Genomic DNA, 18,939 nt, shown 5'->3' with positions numbered 1-18,939 from the left:
CGGAGCATTTCCTTGCTGAAACCGTCTTCGCGCAGAGTTTTCCCCCATACGTATGTTGCGCAAAAGCGGCGGGCGTCATCAAACCATTGCACCAAATACGCTTCATTCGGCTTTTTGTAGTCGGCACGGTCGAGGATGGCCCACACGTCCCCACGTCCCACTCCTTGTTGGTGTCGTACGTGGTGTCCGCCACCGCGTTATTTCTCGCCCCAGTGATGGGGTGGAAAAGCGGTGGTTTTGGTAGAGGCAGCCGCGCAGGCTTACGTACGGGCTTGGAGGTCTTACTATCCCCCGAACCTTTGTATCGATATGATCGTAGACGGCGGCAGCGCTTGTTCGGCAAGTCGTCGTCGCTATCTGTGCAGCTGGATTTAATCTCGATCACAAGCTGAGGGCCGAAGAAGGGAGGACATCGGGCTCGTCGCTTCTTGCGATACAGCGCTAATCCCGAAATGAGGTCGTTCCCATCATTTGTTTTGAGGTTTTGAGTCACTCATACGAAACACTTGTATAAACTACCGGTACTTCCATACTACATGTAGTTTTCTTGATTATTTTCAGAGAGCGCTATCTTTTTCATTTCCTGCGCTGCACTAACATTACCTTGGCGTCGGGCGGCGAGTCGTCCTGGCTCAGGTCGTAGAAGCGGATGATGGAGCGCAGTATGCCCACGCTCTTGGTCAGCGGACACGTGAAGTCGCTCCTAGCCTGAGAAGGCGTCCTGCTGCAGGAAGTCTTCACGGATGATCTTGGCCACCACCGTGTTCACCTTCGGGTCCTCGGACAGCGACTCCTTGCTCACCAGCAGCACGATCTCCGTCAGGTTGTCCTCCTTCTGCAGAATCTCCTGGCACTTGGTGCGCAGCGTCAAGTACTCCGGGTCGATCTTGTTGAAGAAGGTCTTCAGCACGCGCATGTACTTGTGCAGCTGATAGGCCAATTGACGGGCGGGAGGCGCTTGCGCTGGACCAGCGTCTTGTCCAGACCCCAGAAGACCTGCGCAGTACTCAGAGTGATGGCCGTCGCGGGGTCCGAGAAATCACCACCAGGAGGCGAGACGGCGCCCACGACAGTCACACTGCCTTCACGCTTGAGGCAACCGAGACACGCCACGCTCGTAGAAGGCGGCCAGACGAGCTGCGCCCAGGTAAGCGGGGTAGCCCCAGACGACCCGAGATTTCACGCAGCGATCACCGGCCCAACGACTCGTGGAGTCGGCCATCACGGACACGTTCGTGCCCTGGTCACAGAAGTACTCGGCCAGAGTGATACCGGTGTAGATCGAGGCCTCACGTGCAGCCACGGGCATTTTACTGGTGTTGGTCACCAGCGTCTTGCGCTTCAGGATGGGCACCTCGCGGTCGTTGATCGCCATCGTGAGCTCGGGGAAGTCGTTCAGCACCTCGGCCATCCCGTTACCGCGCTTGCCGCAGCCCACGTACACGATGGCGTCCAAGTTGGAGTGCTTAAACAGCGCCTGTGAGATGACCGTCTTGTCGCATCCGACAGCGCCGGGCACGGCACATGATCCGCCCAGCACGGAGAGGAACAGCGTGTCGATAATGTGCTGGCCGGCGAGCTTCTCGGCCATGCGGCGTACGCACGGGCCACCTGTGCGATGCGTCAAGCTTGCACGTGACGGCCGTGGTGCCATCGCACACCTCGAGCACCGTGTCGTTGAGCGTGAAAAACTCGTTGTCGATGCCGGCGCCGTAGATCTTGACCATGGTGCCGAAGACGCTGGGACAAGATCTTGCGCGAGTGCAGGATGTCGTCCTCGTGCACGAGGTCGAAGGTGTCGCCGCCCGAGATGGACTCGCCCTCACGAAGTTGACGGGCTTGTAGCGCCACTTCTTGCCGGCGTTCAGCGACGCCACGTCCACGCCGCGGAGATGTACACGTCCTTGGCCAGGTCGCTGATGGCGTGCAGCGGGCGCTGGATGCCGTCGAAGATGTTGTCCACGATGCCCGGCCCGAGCTCCACGGACAGCGACTGCTTGCGGCGCTCCACGGGGTCGCCCACCGTCAGGCCGGATGTGTCCTCGTTCACCTGGATGGACGCGTTCGTGGTCTCCAACTTGATGATCCCACGCGCACCTGCAAATTGTATCGTCAGGGCTAAAACAACGCTGCGCAGATGCAATTAATTTAGTTCCGGCCTCCGTACCAGCTCGTACATGGCGGCGCAGTGCATGTTCTCGGCGATCACCACTGCGGGGCAATTGAAACACATGCAATTAATTGTCAATAGGAGGCGCAGCAGGCCCAGGGGGAGGTGGCAATGGCAGGCACGTACAGGGTCCCGAGACCTTGTACACGTAGCCGAATTCCGACTCCTTCTCGCTGTCGCCGAAGACGTGCGCCATGGTGCTTAGATCTCGGAAGCTTTTGGTTGCGATCCGTATGGATCGGAAGAGGTCCTGGTCCAGCACGGCCAATTTTCCCCACGACCGTTGGTCGTCTCATTGGCCGATACCTTCAATTCACGGATTGGCGCAAAACCGGGCTCGCTCCCCATTGGCGGAAAACTTTGGTTGGCATCGTAGCTCTAAACGTCACACTCGAAGCATACCAACTGGAACGGGACCGAGGAGCAAGTCCAGCAGCTTTCCGCGGCCCTGGAGGCCGCGCAGCTGAGCCCCAAGGCCGCGTCCAGCAGGGCGTGAGCGAGCTAATAGATAATTCAAGAGCAGAAACCAAAAGATAAGTTGCCCTAAAGGGTTTGTAGCACGTTATTTGTGTTCGTGAATGGCATCCCAACAAGCAACGTATTTAAAGTGTAATCAACAGTTTCAAGTTGACGCAGCGCACGAATTTAAATGAAGTGTGCCAACTCGGAAGTCCGAGCACATTACTCACTAGTAATGAGTCATTACCAGACCACTTAAAAGTGGGACAAGTCACTTTTCCCACATTCTATCAGGAAGTGACCTATTCTGGAGGCAGGATGTGGGAAGAGTGGGAATCAATACATTAACACTGATATTCCGAAGATGGGTACAGCTCAAAGGTGGGAATGTTACTAATATTTGTTCCCACCCTATGTGGGGCGTTATTAGAGATTGTATCGGATTCTCAATTTGCCAGAAAGTGGGAAATGTGGGAAAATTTCCCACTTTTGAAGTGGTCTGGTCATTACTCAAAAGTCCGCAAAATGTACACAAAGGTAAGGGTGACCTCTCGACAACGGGTAACAGTGGCCATTAATTTAATCTGCTAGTGATAGAGCAGCAAACATATAAACGCGTTTGCAAACAGCACTAACTGTAAGTTAGTGTTGAGAAAATCACTAACATGTTTGCGGAGTACACTACTCAGCAGTAACTCGATAGTATTATTGGGGCCGTGGATGAGTTACTGGTTACTGTAGTAATAGTAGAATCAGGAAGTGTCGAGTTACTGGTTACTATAGTAGAAGTAATATTACTATAGTACTATAATATACTGGTCTCGTGAATTACTACCAAGCCCTGCCCGTGAGGTAAAGGTATAGGCCAGAAGGACTTTAGATGGAGGTATAGACCATGATGTTCCCGATCCGAGCGGGGCCGGCTCGCTTAATGCCATTTTAGAATTTGCTGAACAGGAGAACGGACATGAACTGGGTGCTCGCATAAGGGCAAGAAGGAGCAGCAATCCCCGCTTAAGTCTTCAGATACCCCCCATGATTCATGATGAAACTTGGCATAAGCTTAATTTTTCACTGGTTGTCCTGTAGAATGCGACGCGTCGGACGTGCTACGGTCTTGACCTATTCCAGCAGCGAGCGCCTCGATCATGTCCTAACAAGCATTTAAGCTCTGACAACATTAGCGAAGTTTTTTTTTTTGCTGCAAGGAGAGATGTATTCACTTAGCTTTTACAAAAACTAACGAATTCTAAACCACCTTGATCGTCCTACGCTCGTGATATTAGCGAAGTTGCCGATACTCTGTTTCAAGAACCACCCAAAGGACAAGTCTCACTGGAAGGGTCTACACGCACGTGCGTAAAGGCGTCCGACTGCAAGATAATCTACTCGCTGCGAAGCTGGATCCTGTGCAGGCGCGTCTTGTGACCAAACCCAAGGAACGCAAGACAATCTCGATATATGCTAGAGCGTTAAAGTAAGATCAGAGAAGATATTTATTACTGCGACTGATGCGCCGCAAGTGAGGCGCGCCCAAGTCGCTTGTGATTTTTTTTCATTTGGCAAATAAAGAAATCTAATTGCCCCACGTGCTTGTTGGTGTGATGATCATCAAGTACATATCGACTACGATTGCAACATACAATTGAATCCGCATTGAACAGTTCGATGTAATGTCGAATCCAAGCCTCGACACGACCTGGTAAGCTTACTGCGAGGAAAACACACGTTGTATTATTCCAAAGTGTGCGGCCAGTGACTGAGATAAATTCAGCATTAAGTAAAGACTCCGCGTCAAGAACCAATAGCTAACCGAGAGATGGACAAGTACTGCGTGGAGCTGTCGGAGGTTATGTAGCATTTAGAGAGATAAACCGGAAGTTTCGGTTTATCCGGTCGGGGACATGTCTTCAGCTGGTCGAGTTAAATTTCTGTCCTTCATTGTTATCACTAGAATTTGGGTGTGCTTAGCAACAAGTAGAGCTTCTTGCTACGGTGGTCATTGTTTTTATTCCGCGTCTTGATAATCAGGGCCTTTGATCGTATTTCACTCGAACAGGGTTTTAGAATATGCTTACGTCTTCACTGTTTTTTAATGTAGCTTTGTGAGGAGAGCGTGTAAATTTGAAAAAGTACAAATATTATAATTAAATAGCCTTTCTTACTTAGGCTCCTTGCCGTGTGAGTTCTGGGCTCGCTTACTGCGGCTAGCACACAATACACCACAACTACGGTAGACGACTGCGACCCCCCCGGGCCCAACGGGTTTGACCCCGGGCCCGGGTACATGTAACCAATAGACGTATGCGAGTGGAGAACTTTCGGAGCCCCCAAATTGGGTTCATACGGGGAATCTACCGCCACCGATCGGGACCACATCCGACCGGATTTGACCACTTCTCACCATTTTTGGACCCGAATGATTCCCCCGGTATTCCGTTTGAGTAGAGCAAGCACGCCCTAAAGAAGAAACGCGCTCACCCACCCAGCACGGGTTGGAAGGCCTCGCGGACGGCCACCTCGAGGCCACGTTACAGCTGTCTATCCTACGGATACGACTGCCGAGAGCCCGGCGTTCTATCGCGGCGACGTCACTGTGGAGCGCTGCGTCCGGCATGAGTGGGTCTCTGTCTCTGGCTATCGTCCTCGTCGAGCGGGTCTGTGCGTCTATCGACGGGTGCGGCGGCCGAGTAGGCAACATCAAGCTGTCCGTGGGCAGTGGCGATACGGCTAAGGGCGGCGGCGTGCCCTGGTTTGAATACGACGAGCACCGCTGCGGGCGGCGTGGGCGGTGACGTGGGCGTGTCCAGCGGCGCGAGCAATAGCTTCACGAGCGGCAATGTGCTGATGCACACTCCGGATGGCGGCGTGGGCGCAAACAGCACGGCCGCTTCGTCGGGCCTGATCAAACTGACAACGGGCTGGGCTCGGCGGGCGCCTTGCGGCAACGGCGGATCCGTCTTGCTCAGCGTGGGCACGGGCAGCAGCGGTGCTGGCGAGGCTATCTCGCTGCGGTTTGGTGACACACAGGCTGGAACAGGAGCGGCTCTTGCAGCGCAGGTGACGTGTCTGACTGCGGGGGCGAAAGTGGCCCGCCGTCTTCGGTTTGAGTGCTGACGAGCAGCAACAAGTAAACGTTGCGATGGTCGCTGCCTAGAGACAAGTGACCAACCTGATCAGGAAGAACCTCGTCATCAGATGCCGCAAGCCCGTGTCCTCCGTGTTTGAGCTGCTGCTGCCGCCCGTGCTGACGCCCTTGTTCGTGTTCATCGCCAACCTGGACTCGATCTTCGGTACCGGGGGCAACTACAGCAGCTCGGCCACGGGCACCATTATGTACACGGGACTGGACTCGCCGGCGTACACGGACTACGGAGCGCTGAGTACCAACATACCGACGTTCTACAGCAGCGGCCAGAGCGTGAGGCACTTCCTGCTGATCAGCTACATCAAGTTCGTGTCCACGACCACGACGGCCACGATGATCGAGAAGAACCGGAGACCTAACAGCTCGTCCACGTAGGGCTTGACGCTACCCTAGCGCTCGACGGCGAGCAACACAACGGGCATGACATTTAGCGTTCAGCGTTCTGCAAGGGCTGCGCTGCGTTCGAGATTGCTAAGGACACCAAGCTGTGGATGAAAGGCCAGCTCATGAATGCGAGATTGGTTCACCTCGCAAGAAGGAGAACAGAATGCATGTTTGATGGATTGAACATGTGCGATGTAATGATCTTATCTAAATCGATCCTGTCTTGGTTGCTCTTTCGTTTTGTGCAGTAAAGACGCAGTGCTCGAGTCAATGGCAGACCTTCTTCCAGTGCTCGTTCTCGATGAAAGCGGACGAGCTGTCGGACGAGTTGAGTTTGTCCGGCTCCGTGGACGCGAGCTGCCGGTCTTCTAGTACTTGCCGCGCGTCGTCTCCAGCTGCGGGGTCATCTTCTGCGTGAGTTCGACCTCCTTGTTGATCGCGTCGCAGGCGCATCAGTGCTCCGAGCTCCTGGCTGGTCCTCAGCAGCTCCGCCAACTGCTTCTTCAACTTGGCGTTCTCCTCTCGCATGCGCGCGAACTCGTCGTCTTGCTCAGCTTTCTCCATCTTGAACTTGGAGAACTCCTCGCGCACGCGGTTGATCTCTCTCTCCTTCTCGATCTTCTCGATGCACAGTTTGGAGAAGATCTGACGAGCCAAGCGGCCACGCTAGATGCGGATAGCTGCTGCCTCCGCCTCCTGTCTGCCCTCCTCCTTCATCACGGCGAACTGCTTCCGCTCCTGGTTTTCGCTCCTCCTTGTCCAGGTCCTTGTAGCCGTGCTCTGCGCTGCACTGCTCCACCAGCCGGCGCTCAGGCCGCGCCCCTTCGTCACGTCAAAGTGCTTCAGCACCGCCTCGGTGCCTCCAGCTCATAGCGAACGTCTGTCACGGCTTGAACTCCCTTGAACGACCTTGTACTCGATTCTAAACTGACTTATAAACTTATAAACAAACATGCGGCGGAGTGTCAAAGTTCGGAGCTCGGTGTCGGATATGTCGGGGCCTGTCGGCCCCAACATATCGTGTGAACCCCAAATTGACCACGTTTCAGCTTCAGTTTCAGTTTCAGATAGGCAGTGTTTAGGGGGCGAACCTCAACTCAAACGTGGGTAGGTTTGAGCTAATCGGGGTTCTAGCCCAAGCCTGTTTTGAGATTCAGATAGCATTTTAGCCAATAGAATCCATGAAAACCTCGAGCGAATGTGATAAAATTGCGATGCAATGTGGCGTGGTGAAGGAGCCGCTAACACGACGCGGCCGCATGAAAGACTGTCGATGTACGGCACTGCCGCGTGCACCTTCACCGGCGAGAGGAATTACATGTATCGTAACGTCGACACTATGCGGTTTACGTTGGCCTGCACGCTTGAAATGCGTTGGGGAGTCTCACAGACACGAACCGTTACGGACCTTGTCCTCCTTTGTTTCTGCTGCAACGCTTCATACCAAACTGAATGTGGTTATGCCCAGTCAGACAGGAAGTCCTACTTAAGATATCGATGCATGTATGTTGCCTAGCACATGCAGGCGCGTGCTAAAGCTAGCCGAGCGGCGAGATCCGCGCAGCTCATGCCTCCGTGCCATTCGTTAGACGCTCTACCTCAATCTGAATTTGAAACTCAAATCTTTCTCCGAAAGTAACGATTCTCAACTTTTCAGATTACATAAATGTGTTCATTCTGAAGCTGAATCCTAACTCAAACGCGGTTCCGAAAGTCCTCTAGTGTATGCGCGGTATAATTGAGATCGGTACGGGGTAGGGATAGCCGGTAGCTACGCCTTCTGCATTTTAAACCCAATTTCATACGAGTGTTGGCATTCCCCCCCCAAATTAAGCTTCAAATCTACGAAGGGCTCTTCATAGAAAAATCTGATTGGCCAACTTTACCTAGACTTAAGGCGAGCAACTTCGCGTGATCGATGCGCCACGCTAGAAGATCGAGCTCAAAGATCACCACACTAAAAGATCTCGCGCCGCTCATATGTGTACAGCCGCTCTGAGGCCTCCCCAGCGTCGCCGATCGTCCTTTCTTCCCCTCAAGGAGAAGCCCTCTTTCCTATGCATTTTCAGGTTAGAACCTGGAGATACTTCAATGACGGCCAATCATCAGCGATATATTTAACACAGGTGAGGGGGAGCCCTTAACGAGGGCTCACAGTTCTAGAGGGCTCCTTTCACTTAACCTATTGAACTCAAGAGGCCGAGCTCCCGGTTCACCCAAGAGCCCGGCTCTCCCCAGGGCTTGCAGAAGTTGTGTCACTGACATTGAATTGACGTGACTGACATGATGTCTGTCACGTCAATTTATGAGGATTCTCCTCCGGAAATCCGAGTGAAAGGAACTCAAGTTCTTTGTCAAGGCATATCTGTCTGTACGATGGATTGGGATCGACCCTTAAGGGCCAATTTAGGCTGATGCTTTCCTCCTCCGCGCCACGGTAGTGAGCGTGTGTGAAATGAAATATATTACTTTGCAATCTGCATCCTATCACTAAAGTGTCTTCTCGTCTTGTATCCGCCAGCTCGCACCCAGCGCTCGCTTGCGCAAAGCTGTTACAATTCGTTGTTCGCTTCGGAAGATGCTCTCTCGGCAGCACGTTCCAGAAACTGCTGCTGCCGCCGTTATTGTTGCTGCTGATCCATACCCGGAGGCAGCGGCTCTATCGCCATGGCCGTCTCCTGCTACTGCTACCGCATTTCGCATATAGAGCGCTACAGCGGCTTAAGCGATTCTTCCTCCGTTCACAAAAATTAGGGACATTTCAGGAATGATGGTCGTTATTTGACTTGAAATTGGTGCCATTCGCATAGGACATGATGAAGCAGTTCGGGAGGCGGGACTTTCACCCGAAACTACTGCTGACCACGGACGCTTGAGGAGCGGAAAGTCTTTTGGTGGCTCGTCAAAGGACTTCCTGTTGTGACAAACCCCGCTATGGCGGCTAATACCTCTTATTTAGGGGCCAGTAGCTTCCGCAGGGCAGCTGGTCAGGAGCCTATCCTTTCGGGCGGCTTCACGCTCTCCTTGTTGTCTTGTAGAGGCTCTTAAAGCATGTTTAGATAGCCAGTGCTCGAGTCCTTCCTCTCATTATCAGCGTGACCTCCATTCGAGGCATCCGGCGGTGTGGCGGGTGAAAACTCGGTGAGGAGCTCGATAGCCGAACTTGTCGGCTCCGCCATGAAGCTAAGGGGGTTAACCCCCCCATCACTAAGGCTTGATATAAGCAGCATGTGAAAATTACCAAATGGCGGCCATTTGTTCCCACATGCTTAATATCAAGCATGTGAAAAGTCCATAAACTGGTCGATTGGTCCAACTTGGTACTCGATGCACAAGGCTTGGGGTGCCAACGGCAGAAAGAAAGGTCGTTGTATCCACCCCGACCATGGTCAGTACATACGCTTTCCCTCGCGGTGGGTGGCGGGTGGAGGCCACCGGAGCCATTCAAGAATTTGCCGCGCCAAGTCAAGATGCCTCCGGGCCGCGGCGCAGAGGGCGATGTTCGCACCGACCGGAACGAAGAGATGTCATCAAGCTAGAGCATCGCGTGCGCGGGTACGGCGAGTAAGTTGACGGTACAGACAACGACTTACAAAGCCGGCATGCTTAATGCCATCCTCCTATATAAAATCAACGATAAATTCCCTCCCGTCAAATCTGTAAAACTGTCATAAAACACACGGTGTGTTGCATAAAGTACACAAGAAAGCATATAAAGTACACAAAACCAGATGGTATACAAAGATGAAGTCATTTGATTGAATCTGATTGGCTGGTTTGCTCATGTTAAGCTTTGCTTGACTTCGTCTGCCGGCTTTTTGTGTCTGCCGGCTTTGTAAGTCGTTGTCTGTACACCAGGATCGAGGCAGATATGGGCGGCACGGACGAGTAAGATCATGCACCGCAAACACCAGCACACCAACTGTGTATTCTGACATTGTATATGATGGTGCAACTACTTGTATGCTCTCAGACAACCACAAATGACGATGATATCATGGACTAGAAAGCGCAACAGTGCTGCCGGCAGGGGACGAGACGAAGACGCGGGAGGCAGTCGGCATCATGCAAGAGTTGACCCAAGCAGGTACGCCGATTGGAGCGTCAGGCATTGTATTGCTTGTTCTTACTCTGTGTGTGCCTGTATACTTAGCACAGAATCTACCGGCAACGCGTACTTTCACCACCCGTGTCGCCACTACCGCCTACACAGCAGCCACAAGCAAGGACAAACTCTCTCCCAGCACATGAAACGTTGCCAGCAGCAAGCGCCGACGCAGTCCACCCTAGGTATGTAGTCACACCATGCATATCTAGCATGGCGGGGACTGACATTCTAACTGCATGCTGCATATCCGTCATATTATAACAGGTCTGTGGATACGCAATTCTCTCCTGATGAAACTACCATCTCTCCCGAACTGCGGCCCCAAAACCACCAACGAGACTAGCGTATTCAGCCCAGACCATGCCGGCTCAGGCGCCGCAGGGACAGGCAATCGTATGCGGGCAAGTACGGAGCTGGTCCTGCCAAGATTTTGAAGCAATGGGGAACCATGACGACGCTTATGGAGCACTTGAAGCCAAGGCATGGTCAATAAAGTTATTTTCGTGATCTCATAGTTGTATGTTATGCATGGCACCACCTTGATAATACCTCGTAGTCTTCGCATTTATACTGTTGTGTTTGTAGGGGCTTCGCACCCGATGCGGTCGCCAATGCTCAAACAAGAGGTGTATGCAATTTAGGTTGAGGCAAATAGAATACGCGACTCCAAGTGCTACTATTGCTCAAAGTTATAATTGTTACATGCTTGACATCCTGCAGGTAAACGGTTGGACTGATGCTTGATCTCATGCAGGTGGTTACTTAGGGGATAAGGCGTGCAAGTGCTTTTGAAGACGAAAAAGCAGCCAACGACAACGAAGAAGAAGCCGATGTTGCCACCACATCTCGCACTGGCATACTGTCTTTGATATGGAAAATGTACCCGCCGCCACTGTCGAAGGCGCAGTCAAGAAAGAGTAGACCGTGTCCGTAGCCGTGGAGACGAAGGTATCCATGACGACTGCCGAAGCCACTTCATGAGAATGAAGAAGTGCTGAAAAATGTGTGCGCTACACTACGTACAGGTAGAGCAGACGCGGCGTAACTAGGTAAGCAGATGCTTGCGTGTCACGCGTTTCACTCTCTAGTTCAAGACACAATTTCGCATTCGTCGCCGTTTTGCACGCGTCTAGCAGCATAGAAAAGTCACTCCCAGTAAAAGGGCCATTTCCATATCCGTCATACCATGCATGGGCTCTACGGATTTAATAACGGAAAAGATAGAGCCCATGTTTTTTCACTATTTTTATTATGTGTTTTTTTATTATGTTTTGGTCATGTTGGTAATTTTTAATTTCTTTCATTTTCTTAAGTACGACTGTACTATTAAGTACAATTCTACAAAACCACTCATTTTGCCACGCGTCCGAGATCCAGCAGTCGCTGCAGCCGTCCAGCGAAGCGCTCGCTAAGCCTGTGGGCGCGCCTTCGATTCCAGCAGCCTTCGCCCCTCCTCCCCCCGCCGGCCCTCCGCGCACTGCAGTTGAAGGTGCGGTTGCGATGAAATTATGTACTGCAGAGGCTCAGGGTGCTAATGATCGTGTCTGTGCGATATTGATATGTGTTCGGTTTGCTACAGCTGGAGGCAAACACCCGCCCCCCCCTCCTCCCAGAGACCTTCACGAGCAGCAACCTGGCTCCTAGTTCTTGCTAGAACACCTCGCTGGCTCAGCAGGTTTGTGCTTCTTTCGTTGCTGCAGAAGACTCAGCGTGATAATGAGTTTGTTTGTGCATATTGATGTATGTTCAGTTTGCTGTAGCTGGAGGCACACAATTTCCGGCCCCCTCCCTCCAGAGACCCTCGCGAGCAGCAATCTGGCTTCTAGCGCTTGCCAAACATCTCGCTGGCGCAGCAGGTTTGTGCTCCTTGCGTCGCAGCTGACACTCTCACTACTAACCGCTTGCTTTCACACACAGATTAGTAAGCGCGGCTGACCAAGCAAACACTGTTCGTGCTGGGAATACAAAAGCGCACGGTATGGTTTTCAACGATAGAGCCCCATATACATTCACTAACCCGCTGTGTGATCCCTGTTTACAGGTCCTCGACGACAAGGCGGCCCTCTTCAGCGCCAACGCGGTATTCTCACACTGTCAAGTGGGCGTAATAAGCTGGTTGACTCTAAGGTATGTTGAAGCATGGCAACGGCCATGTTTGGAACATGTACTGACCATGATTGTGCACTCGTTTGCTTATCAATAATTTTGTTGCAGTTCATTACAGTCCTGTCTGTTTGGCTACGCTGGAGTGATCATATTTCTATAGAAGAACGTAAGCTGGTGAGGATGCTAAAGTGTCAAATGACAACATGTACACGCCACATTTCACACATGTCCCTGACCATGTTTTGGCAATGTTTTGGCTATTGTTTTGCTGGTTTTTGAAGGAAGGTATGGATCTTGGACACGAAGCTCGGACGAAGCGGAGGGAGCGACGTCGCAGACGGCGGGACCGGAGCGAAGGCACTTGAGGGGTAGAATGAAGATTCGAAAGTGATTGAATTGTTGGAGCTTACACCCTACTGTTATAGACACGCGACCCTGCGTCCTATCACCTAGTGCATCTAATCAACCATCACTCACCGGTGTTCATCCAATCATCCTACTCGTCTAATCATCGGTGGCGTAAACAACTTACCGTAATCACCATAATCAACGTGGGTTCGGATTGGACCGGTTCGGGTTAACCGGTTAATGGGTACAACTGGTACACAGTACCCAAGACCAGCAACCCTCAATACGCCCCCTCAATGCGAAGTCCCACGAATGCCGAGAGCCACCGTCAGATCCGTGTGGCGTGGTCCCGCATGCGCCTTCGTCATGATGTCCGCTAGCATCACAGAAGTCTCGCAGTACTGGAGCTTGACTTCGCCGCGCTTGACTTCATCGCGGATGTGGTGGTACTTGATGTCGATGTGCTTGGCGCGACCGTGGTTCACTGGGTTCTTCGTCATCTTGATGCACGACTGGTTGTCTTCGCGGAGCATGAGTTCGGGTCCAGTCTCATTAGCGGCCGCCAGAATCTCGCATAGCAGGCGATGAATCCACTTGCCTTCTTGGATAGCCAGACTGAGCGCGATGTACTCCGCTTCGCTCGTGGACAACGACACACTTGATTGCTTCTTGCTTCCCCAGCTCACAGGCGCACTCATGAGCATGAACGTGTAGCCTGAAGTGGACTTGCGGTCGGCGCGGTCGCCGGCCCAGTCCGCGTCCGAGTAGCCACGAAAGTCGATCTTGTCGCCCGGCTTGAAGCAGATCCCATGCGTCTTGGTGCCTTGCAGGTAGCGAAAGATACGCTTGACCGCAACCCAGTGTTCCTCTTGGGGGTTCTCCATGAAGCGCGATACATAGCCAACGGCGTACGCGATGTCTGGGCGCGTGGCGGTCATCAGGTGCATCAGAGCACCAACAGCTTCGCGAAACGGAGCGTTCACCTTGGTCGCCGCGTCGCTTGGAACCAGTCGAGTGCTCATGTCCACCGGACTCACCACGACCTTGCACTCGTCCATGGCGAAGCGCTTCAGGATGTCGTCCACGTATCGCCGCTGGCACATGGTCACGCTGCCGTCCGGGCCGTCCACCAACTCGATCCCAAGAACAAACGCGCACTTGCCGCTGTCGGTCATCTCGAAGCGCGTCTTCAGGTCGGTCTTCGTGCGTGTGATCAGCTCGGGCGAACTCCCGGTAATCAGTACGTCATCCACGTACACCAGTACAATCACGCAGTGACCGTCCACCACCTTGATGTAGAGGCACGGATCGAAGGCCGACACTTGGAAGCCGATGGAGCACACGAACTCGTCGAAGGTCTCGTTCCACACTCGCGAAGCTTGCTTGAGACCGTAGATGGCCTTCACCAGTTCCAGGCAGTCGAAGTCACCATCCAGTTCGACGCCTTCCGGAACCACGCAGAAGACCACCTCCTTCATTATCCCGTACAGGAATGCTGTCACCACGTCGAGTTGGTCGAGGGGCCAGCCAAAATACTTAGCAATCGCGATCACCATGCGCAGCGTCACGTACTTGACCACGGGCGAGAACGTCTCGGTGTAGTCAATGCCGTACTTCTGCTTGAAGCCCTTGGCCACGAGGCGCGCCTTGTACTTCTCGATCGAGCCGTCCGCTTTGCGCTTGATCTTGAACACCCACTTGGTATCGATGGCGCGTTGTCCGTTAGGCAACTTGGCAGCTCGAAACACACCACGCAGTCGCATCGACTTGAGCTCCGCGCGGATCGCTTTGCGCCAGTGCACTTGATCAGGACCGTTCACAGCCTCTTGGAACGTCGTCGGCTCCGATAGATCGGCTGCTGCTTCCACAGCGTTGGCACTGGCACGCCAAAACACTGGAGGCGTCGAGTCGTCGTCTTCATCTTGGTCCCCAGACTTTTCTTCTTCGTCGGGGTCGGCTCGGCGCGAGGAGGATACGTCCGGCGCACTTGCTTCTTCTAAGCCAGCTCGGTGGCGAACGGGGCGCGATCTTCTGGCAGTGTTGTCGTCGCCACTCGGTCGGTACTTGCGCTTCCCCGCCTGCTTGAAGCTCGTTTGGCGCGGTCCATCGTTGTCGTCCAGGTCCAGCGCGTCCAAGTCCAGCACAGCATCATCGACGTCTTCATCCGAAGTATGCGTCGAAAGTCCAAAGGTCGACTCATCGAAGTTGACATCGCGACTGATAACCACCTGCCCCGCCTCGATGTCATAAACTCGATACGCCTTGGACACTTCTTCGTAGCCGAGGAACAGCCCGGCGCGAGCCTTGGGGTCCCACTTGCGCCGTCTTTCCTTCGGCATCAGGATGTACGTCTGGCATCCGAACACACGCATGTGCTTCACACTCGGCTTGGACTTGTAAACGATCTCGAACGGAGTCTTGTGTTCAATCTTGGGTGATGGCAGACGATTCTTCACGTAGATGGCTGTCATGGCCGCCTCAGCCCAGAAGCTCTTGTCCAGCTTGGCATGATGCAGCATGCTGCGGCCAATCGTGACGATGGTCCGGATGGCACGTTCTGCCGTGCCGTTGGTCTGGTGCGCGTACGGAACCGTGGTTTGCTGCTCGATGCCTTCGACTTCGTAGAAGGCCTTGAGCGAGTTGGTCGCGAACTCACGGGCTCCGTCGTGCCGCACAAACTTGACCTTCTTGCCGAACTGCGTCTGCACCTTCGTGACGTACATCTTGATGCAGTCCTCGCTCTCCGACTTGGCACGCAGGCAGAACCCCTTCATGCATCCGCTGGCTTCGTCCACGATCAGCAGCAGATACTTGCTGCCACCCAGTGACTCTTCTTCCATGGGGCCGCACACGTCGAAGTGGAGCAGCTCGAACGTGTCGTAGTGACGCTTGTCACGGTTGCTTGGGAACGGCTTCTGGACCATTTTCCCTTGCTGGCACGCTTGGTCCACTCGACTTGGAAGGTGCCTTCGCGTCCTTGATCATGTTGTTGTCGACCATCATGCGAAGCACCTCCACCGGAGCGTGACCCATACGCGCGTGTAAGTCGACCGTCTTCCCACTGGTCGCCGCATTCGCCGATCGCTGAGGCGTCTGGAGCCAGTAGAGTCCATCCACGAGGTTTGCCGTCGCCACCACTTGTTTGGAGCCCTTGTGCGCAATCTGCATCTTGGTGCTGTCGAACACGACTTGGAACAGACCACTCTTGTTGATCTGTGGCACCGAAAGCAGATTCTTGCTCATGCTTGGGACGTACAGCGCGTTCTTGATCTCGATGTCGCGCTCGTCGCCGTTGGGCAGAACCACTCGTTCCACGATGGTCCCCACACCCATGATGGCCGCCTTGTTGCCGTCGGCCAGCCTTCATTCCGCTCAATCAAATGAGCGAACTTGGCCTTGTCGTTGCAGATGTGGTGCGTTGCGCCGCTGTCGACCGCCCACAACCCGGACACATTCTTGCCCGTCGAAATGCCACACTCCAGTGAGACCGCGAACGCCACTCGATCATAGCCGTAGTCGTAGTTGTAGCTGGCGTCGTCATTCCTCCACTGGGCATTGTTGGCCCCGCGTCCACGGCCATTGCCATTGCCGCCGCGTCTTGGGCCCCGATTCTCGTCCTTCTGCTTGGTCCAGCACTTGTCAATCGTGTGCCCCAATTTCCCGCAGTACGTACACTGGCGAGACTCTCGGTCGGTGTTGAACGCCTTGGCCGCATTCTCCGTCTTCACCGTCGCCGTCTTCTCGCCTTGTCTCTTGATGTGCTCATTCGTCAGCACCTTCACGACGTCTTGCGATCGTAGTTCAGCGCTGCTCATCTCCAAGTTCAGCACGACGTTCTCGTAGCTCTTGGGGAGGCTGCGCAACAGGCAGATCGCCACGTCCTCATCCTCCATCTTGGCGCCGATGCTGCTGAGCTTGGCGCTGATGTTGAGGACCTCGTTGCAATGATGCAAGACGTTGCCGCCTTCCGACATCTCCATGCTGAAGAGTTGGCGCTTCAGGTAGATGCGTCCAGCCTTCTGCAAACCACCGTACAGCGTCTTCAGGCGCGTCCACGCAACCCACGCTTCCTCGCAGTCGTCGACCACATGGTGGTAGTCCGCGTCCATGTGGAGCAACATCAGTCCGAACGCGATGTTGCTCGACTTGACGTAGTCGTCCTTGGCCCGCGAGTCCGTGAAGCTCGGCGTCGTCTCGCGGTTCACGACATGCCACGTCGACTTGGTCAGGAACACGCCACGCATGTAGCGGTTCCACGTCGCGTAGTTGTCCCCGTTGAACTTGTCAATGGAGACCTTGGTCAAGGCGTCTTGGGCAGAGGACATGGTGCTTGGGCTCATAACCTGAAGGAAGGTATGGATCTTGGACACGAAGCTCGGACGAAGCGGAGGGAGCGACGTCGCAGACGGCGGGACCGGAGCGAAGGCACTTGAGGGGTAGAATGAAGATTCGAAAGTGATTGAATTGTTGGAGCTTACACCCTACTGTTATAGACACGCGACCCTGCGTCCTATCACCTAGTGCATCTAATCAACCATCACTCACCGGTGTTCATCCAATCATCCTACTCGTCTAATCATCGGTGGCGTAAACAACTTACCGTAATCACCATAATCAACGTGGGTTCGGATTGGACCGGTTCGGGTTAACCGGTTAATGGGTACAACTGGTACACAGTACCCAAGACCAGCAACCCTCAATAGTTTTGTATCAGACCTCTACAAGATGGCGCGTACGAAGAAAACTGCCGCCATTCTTCGAGCCCTTAACATGCAGGATGATACCAACAGTGACAGTGAAGATAGCATTTCTTCTGGGGAGCACGATCGTCAAGTGACGAGCACATTCTGAGTGAAGATGATGAATTTCCGAACGCTCAAGTTACTGGAAAAGGTGCTGCTAGTGATGATGGCGCGGAACAGAGAGATGAACGTGATGAGGATGATCACGAAGCAGATAGTGCTGAAGAAAGTGCCGAGTGTGACGTTGACTCCGACGCTGATTCTTCTAGCTCTGAAAGCGCTGACCAGAAGTCAGGCACGTCTGGCAGCAGTTCGGTGGCTCGGAAACGTACTATTGCCGAGATCTAAGAGGATGGCGAGCTGTACTTCGTCTCACCCCCAAAGACGACTCACAAAAGCTGGAAACGGATCGAAAAACACATCAAGGAGTATCAACGACGGACCCTTACCGTTCTAGCTGTGTGTGAGACGATGAATGCTAAGCTGCGTAACGCTCAAATCAAGAAGCTGAAGAAGCATGCTGGCAAGAAAAAGTCGGAGTTGCCGCTAGTACCCAAAGCTTTCGACCCGTATCAGCGAGTGTACATTTGTATCCACGGCTGGAAGACGGCATCCGCTCCAGAGGGCTTCGCCCATCTCACCGATTGAAGTACACGGGCTGTCAGATGCGCTTCAGGGCTCAAGCAGTTCAGGGACCAGACGGTGTGTGGCATATTGAGGTAAAACACGCGTTTTACGGACACAATCACGAAGTGTCAGCAGCCGTGTACCGTGGGTACCCGATGGTTCGGAAGATTCCTGAGGGTTCGCCTATTTTGCGTGACGTGGAGCTGATGGTCGCCAGTGGGAGCAAGCCAAGCCGGGTTTACGACTACATTCGCACCAACTCTCCGCACGAAGTCCAGATGCAGGATGTTTACAACATGATTGCCAAGATGAAGAAATCTGGTGAGCATTGTGTGTACTGGTACGACTTTATTACTGAACATATTGTCTAACAAGCATGTTTGATGTAGGTGAAACCCTGTCGGATGAAGATCAAGTGGCCGAGATGCTGGTCAAATTCAACCTGGACGGGCACGGCAACGTTAGTACAGTCGACGAGAACTCGAGGAAGCAGACGACAGTCGTCTCCATCAGCTCGCAGCATATGCGCAAGCTCTACAAGCGCTTTCCTGAGATCCTACTTATCGATTGTACACACAAAACGAACCGGTGAGTTCAACCATGATTCATCCATGTTTTTCATATGACGTTAGCATGTTTGTACCGACCATGATTAATCCATGTTTCCCATGTTTGATGCATGTTATAGATACAATTACCAGCTGTGTACACTGATGATCACCGACCAGTTCGGTAATGGGCAGGCTGTGCAGCACTCTGTGGTCGAAAGAAATGCAGACTGGCACATGGTGAAAGCTGTGGAGCATTTTTAGTCTGTAAACGATTGGGAGATGACAAAAGTGATTAT

At 53.3% G+C, this 18,939-nt stretch overlaps 5 protein-coding genes across 5 annotated transcripts; 3 read left to right on the top strand and 2 right to left on the bottom strand.

Moving 5' to 3' along the window:
- Nucleotides 1–576: 576 nt before the first annotated feature.
- PHYSODRAFT_311651 (hypothetical protein) lies at nucleotides 577–2,366 on the bottom strand (the record flags this gene model as incomplete). The annotated part of the gene is given in 9 exon segments (XM_009521912.1): nucleotides 577–708; nucleotides 770–919; nucleotides 946–1,089; nucleotides 1,109–1,579; nucleotides 1,605–1,752; nucleotides 1,884–2,097; nucleotides 2,126–2,129; nucleotides 2,168–2,211; nucleotides 2,297–2,366. 9 exon segments carry the CDS (start codon nucleotides 2,364–2,366, stop codon nucleotides 577–579), a joined length of 1,377 nt encoding a protein of 458 aa, XP_009520207.1.
- Nucleotides 2,367–5,048: 2,682 nt separating this feature from the next.
- Nucleotides 5,049–6,152, top strand: PHYSODRAFT_325979 (hypothetical protein; the record flags this gene model as incomplete). The annotated part of the gene is made up of 4 exons (XM_009521911.1): nucleotides 5,049–5,060; nucleotides 5,119–5,306; nucleotides 5,398–5,716; nucleotides 5,787–6,152. The coding sequence occupies 4 exons, from the start codon at nucleotides 5,049–5,051 to the stop codon at nucleotides 6,150–6,152; spliced, it is 885 nt and encodes a 294-aa protein (XP_009520206.1).
- A 276-nt stretch (nucleotides 6,153–6,428) lies between these two features.
- Nucleotides 6,429–6,827, bottom strand: PHYSODRAFT_256960 (hypothetical protein; the record flags this gene model as incomplete). Its single annotated transcript, XM_009521910.1, has 1 exon — nucleotides 6,429–6,827. A coding segment is annotated over one exon (399 nt), but the record flags the coding sequence as incomplete, so codon positions are not given.
- A 4,808-nt stretch (nucleotides 6,828–11,635) lies between these two features.
- On the top strand, nucleotides 11,636–17,452 carry PHYSODRAFT_354014 (hypothetical protein; the record flags this gene model as incomplete). The annotated part of the gene is made up of 7 exons (XM_009521909.1): nucleotides 11,636–11,758; nucleotides 11,866–11,944; nucleotides 12,020–12,125; nucleotides 12,192–12,245; nucleotides 12,311–12,396; nucleotides 12,484–12,541; nucleotides 17,438–17,452. Coding segments are annotated over 3 exons (212 nt in total), but the record flags the coding sequence as incomplete, so codon positions are not given.
- A 1,061-nt stretch (nucleotides 17,453–18,513) lies between these two features.
- Nucleotides 18,514–18,681, top strand: PHYSODRAFT_379060 (hypothetical protein; the record flags this gene model as incomplete). The annotated part of the gene is made up of 1 exon (XM_009521908.1): nucleotides 18,514–18,681. A coding segment is annotated over one exon (168 nt), but the record flags the coding sequence as incomplete, so codon positions are not given.
- Between the last annotated feature and the right edge of the window lie 258 nt (nucleotides 18,682–18,939).

This window comes from Phytophthora sojae (genome assembly GCF_000149755.1).
Source record: "Phytophthora sojae unplaced genomic scaffold PHYSOscaffold_2, whole genome shotgun sequence".
Lineage (NCBI taxonomy): Eukaryota > Oomycota > Peronosporomycetes > Peronosporales > Peronosporaceae > Phytophthora > Phytophthora sojae.
Note: the sequence above shows the minus strand (reverse complement) of the source record. Positions and strands in the feature narration are given on the sequence as shown.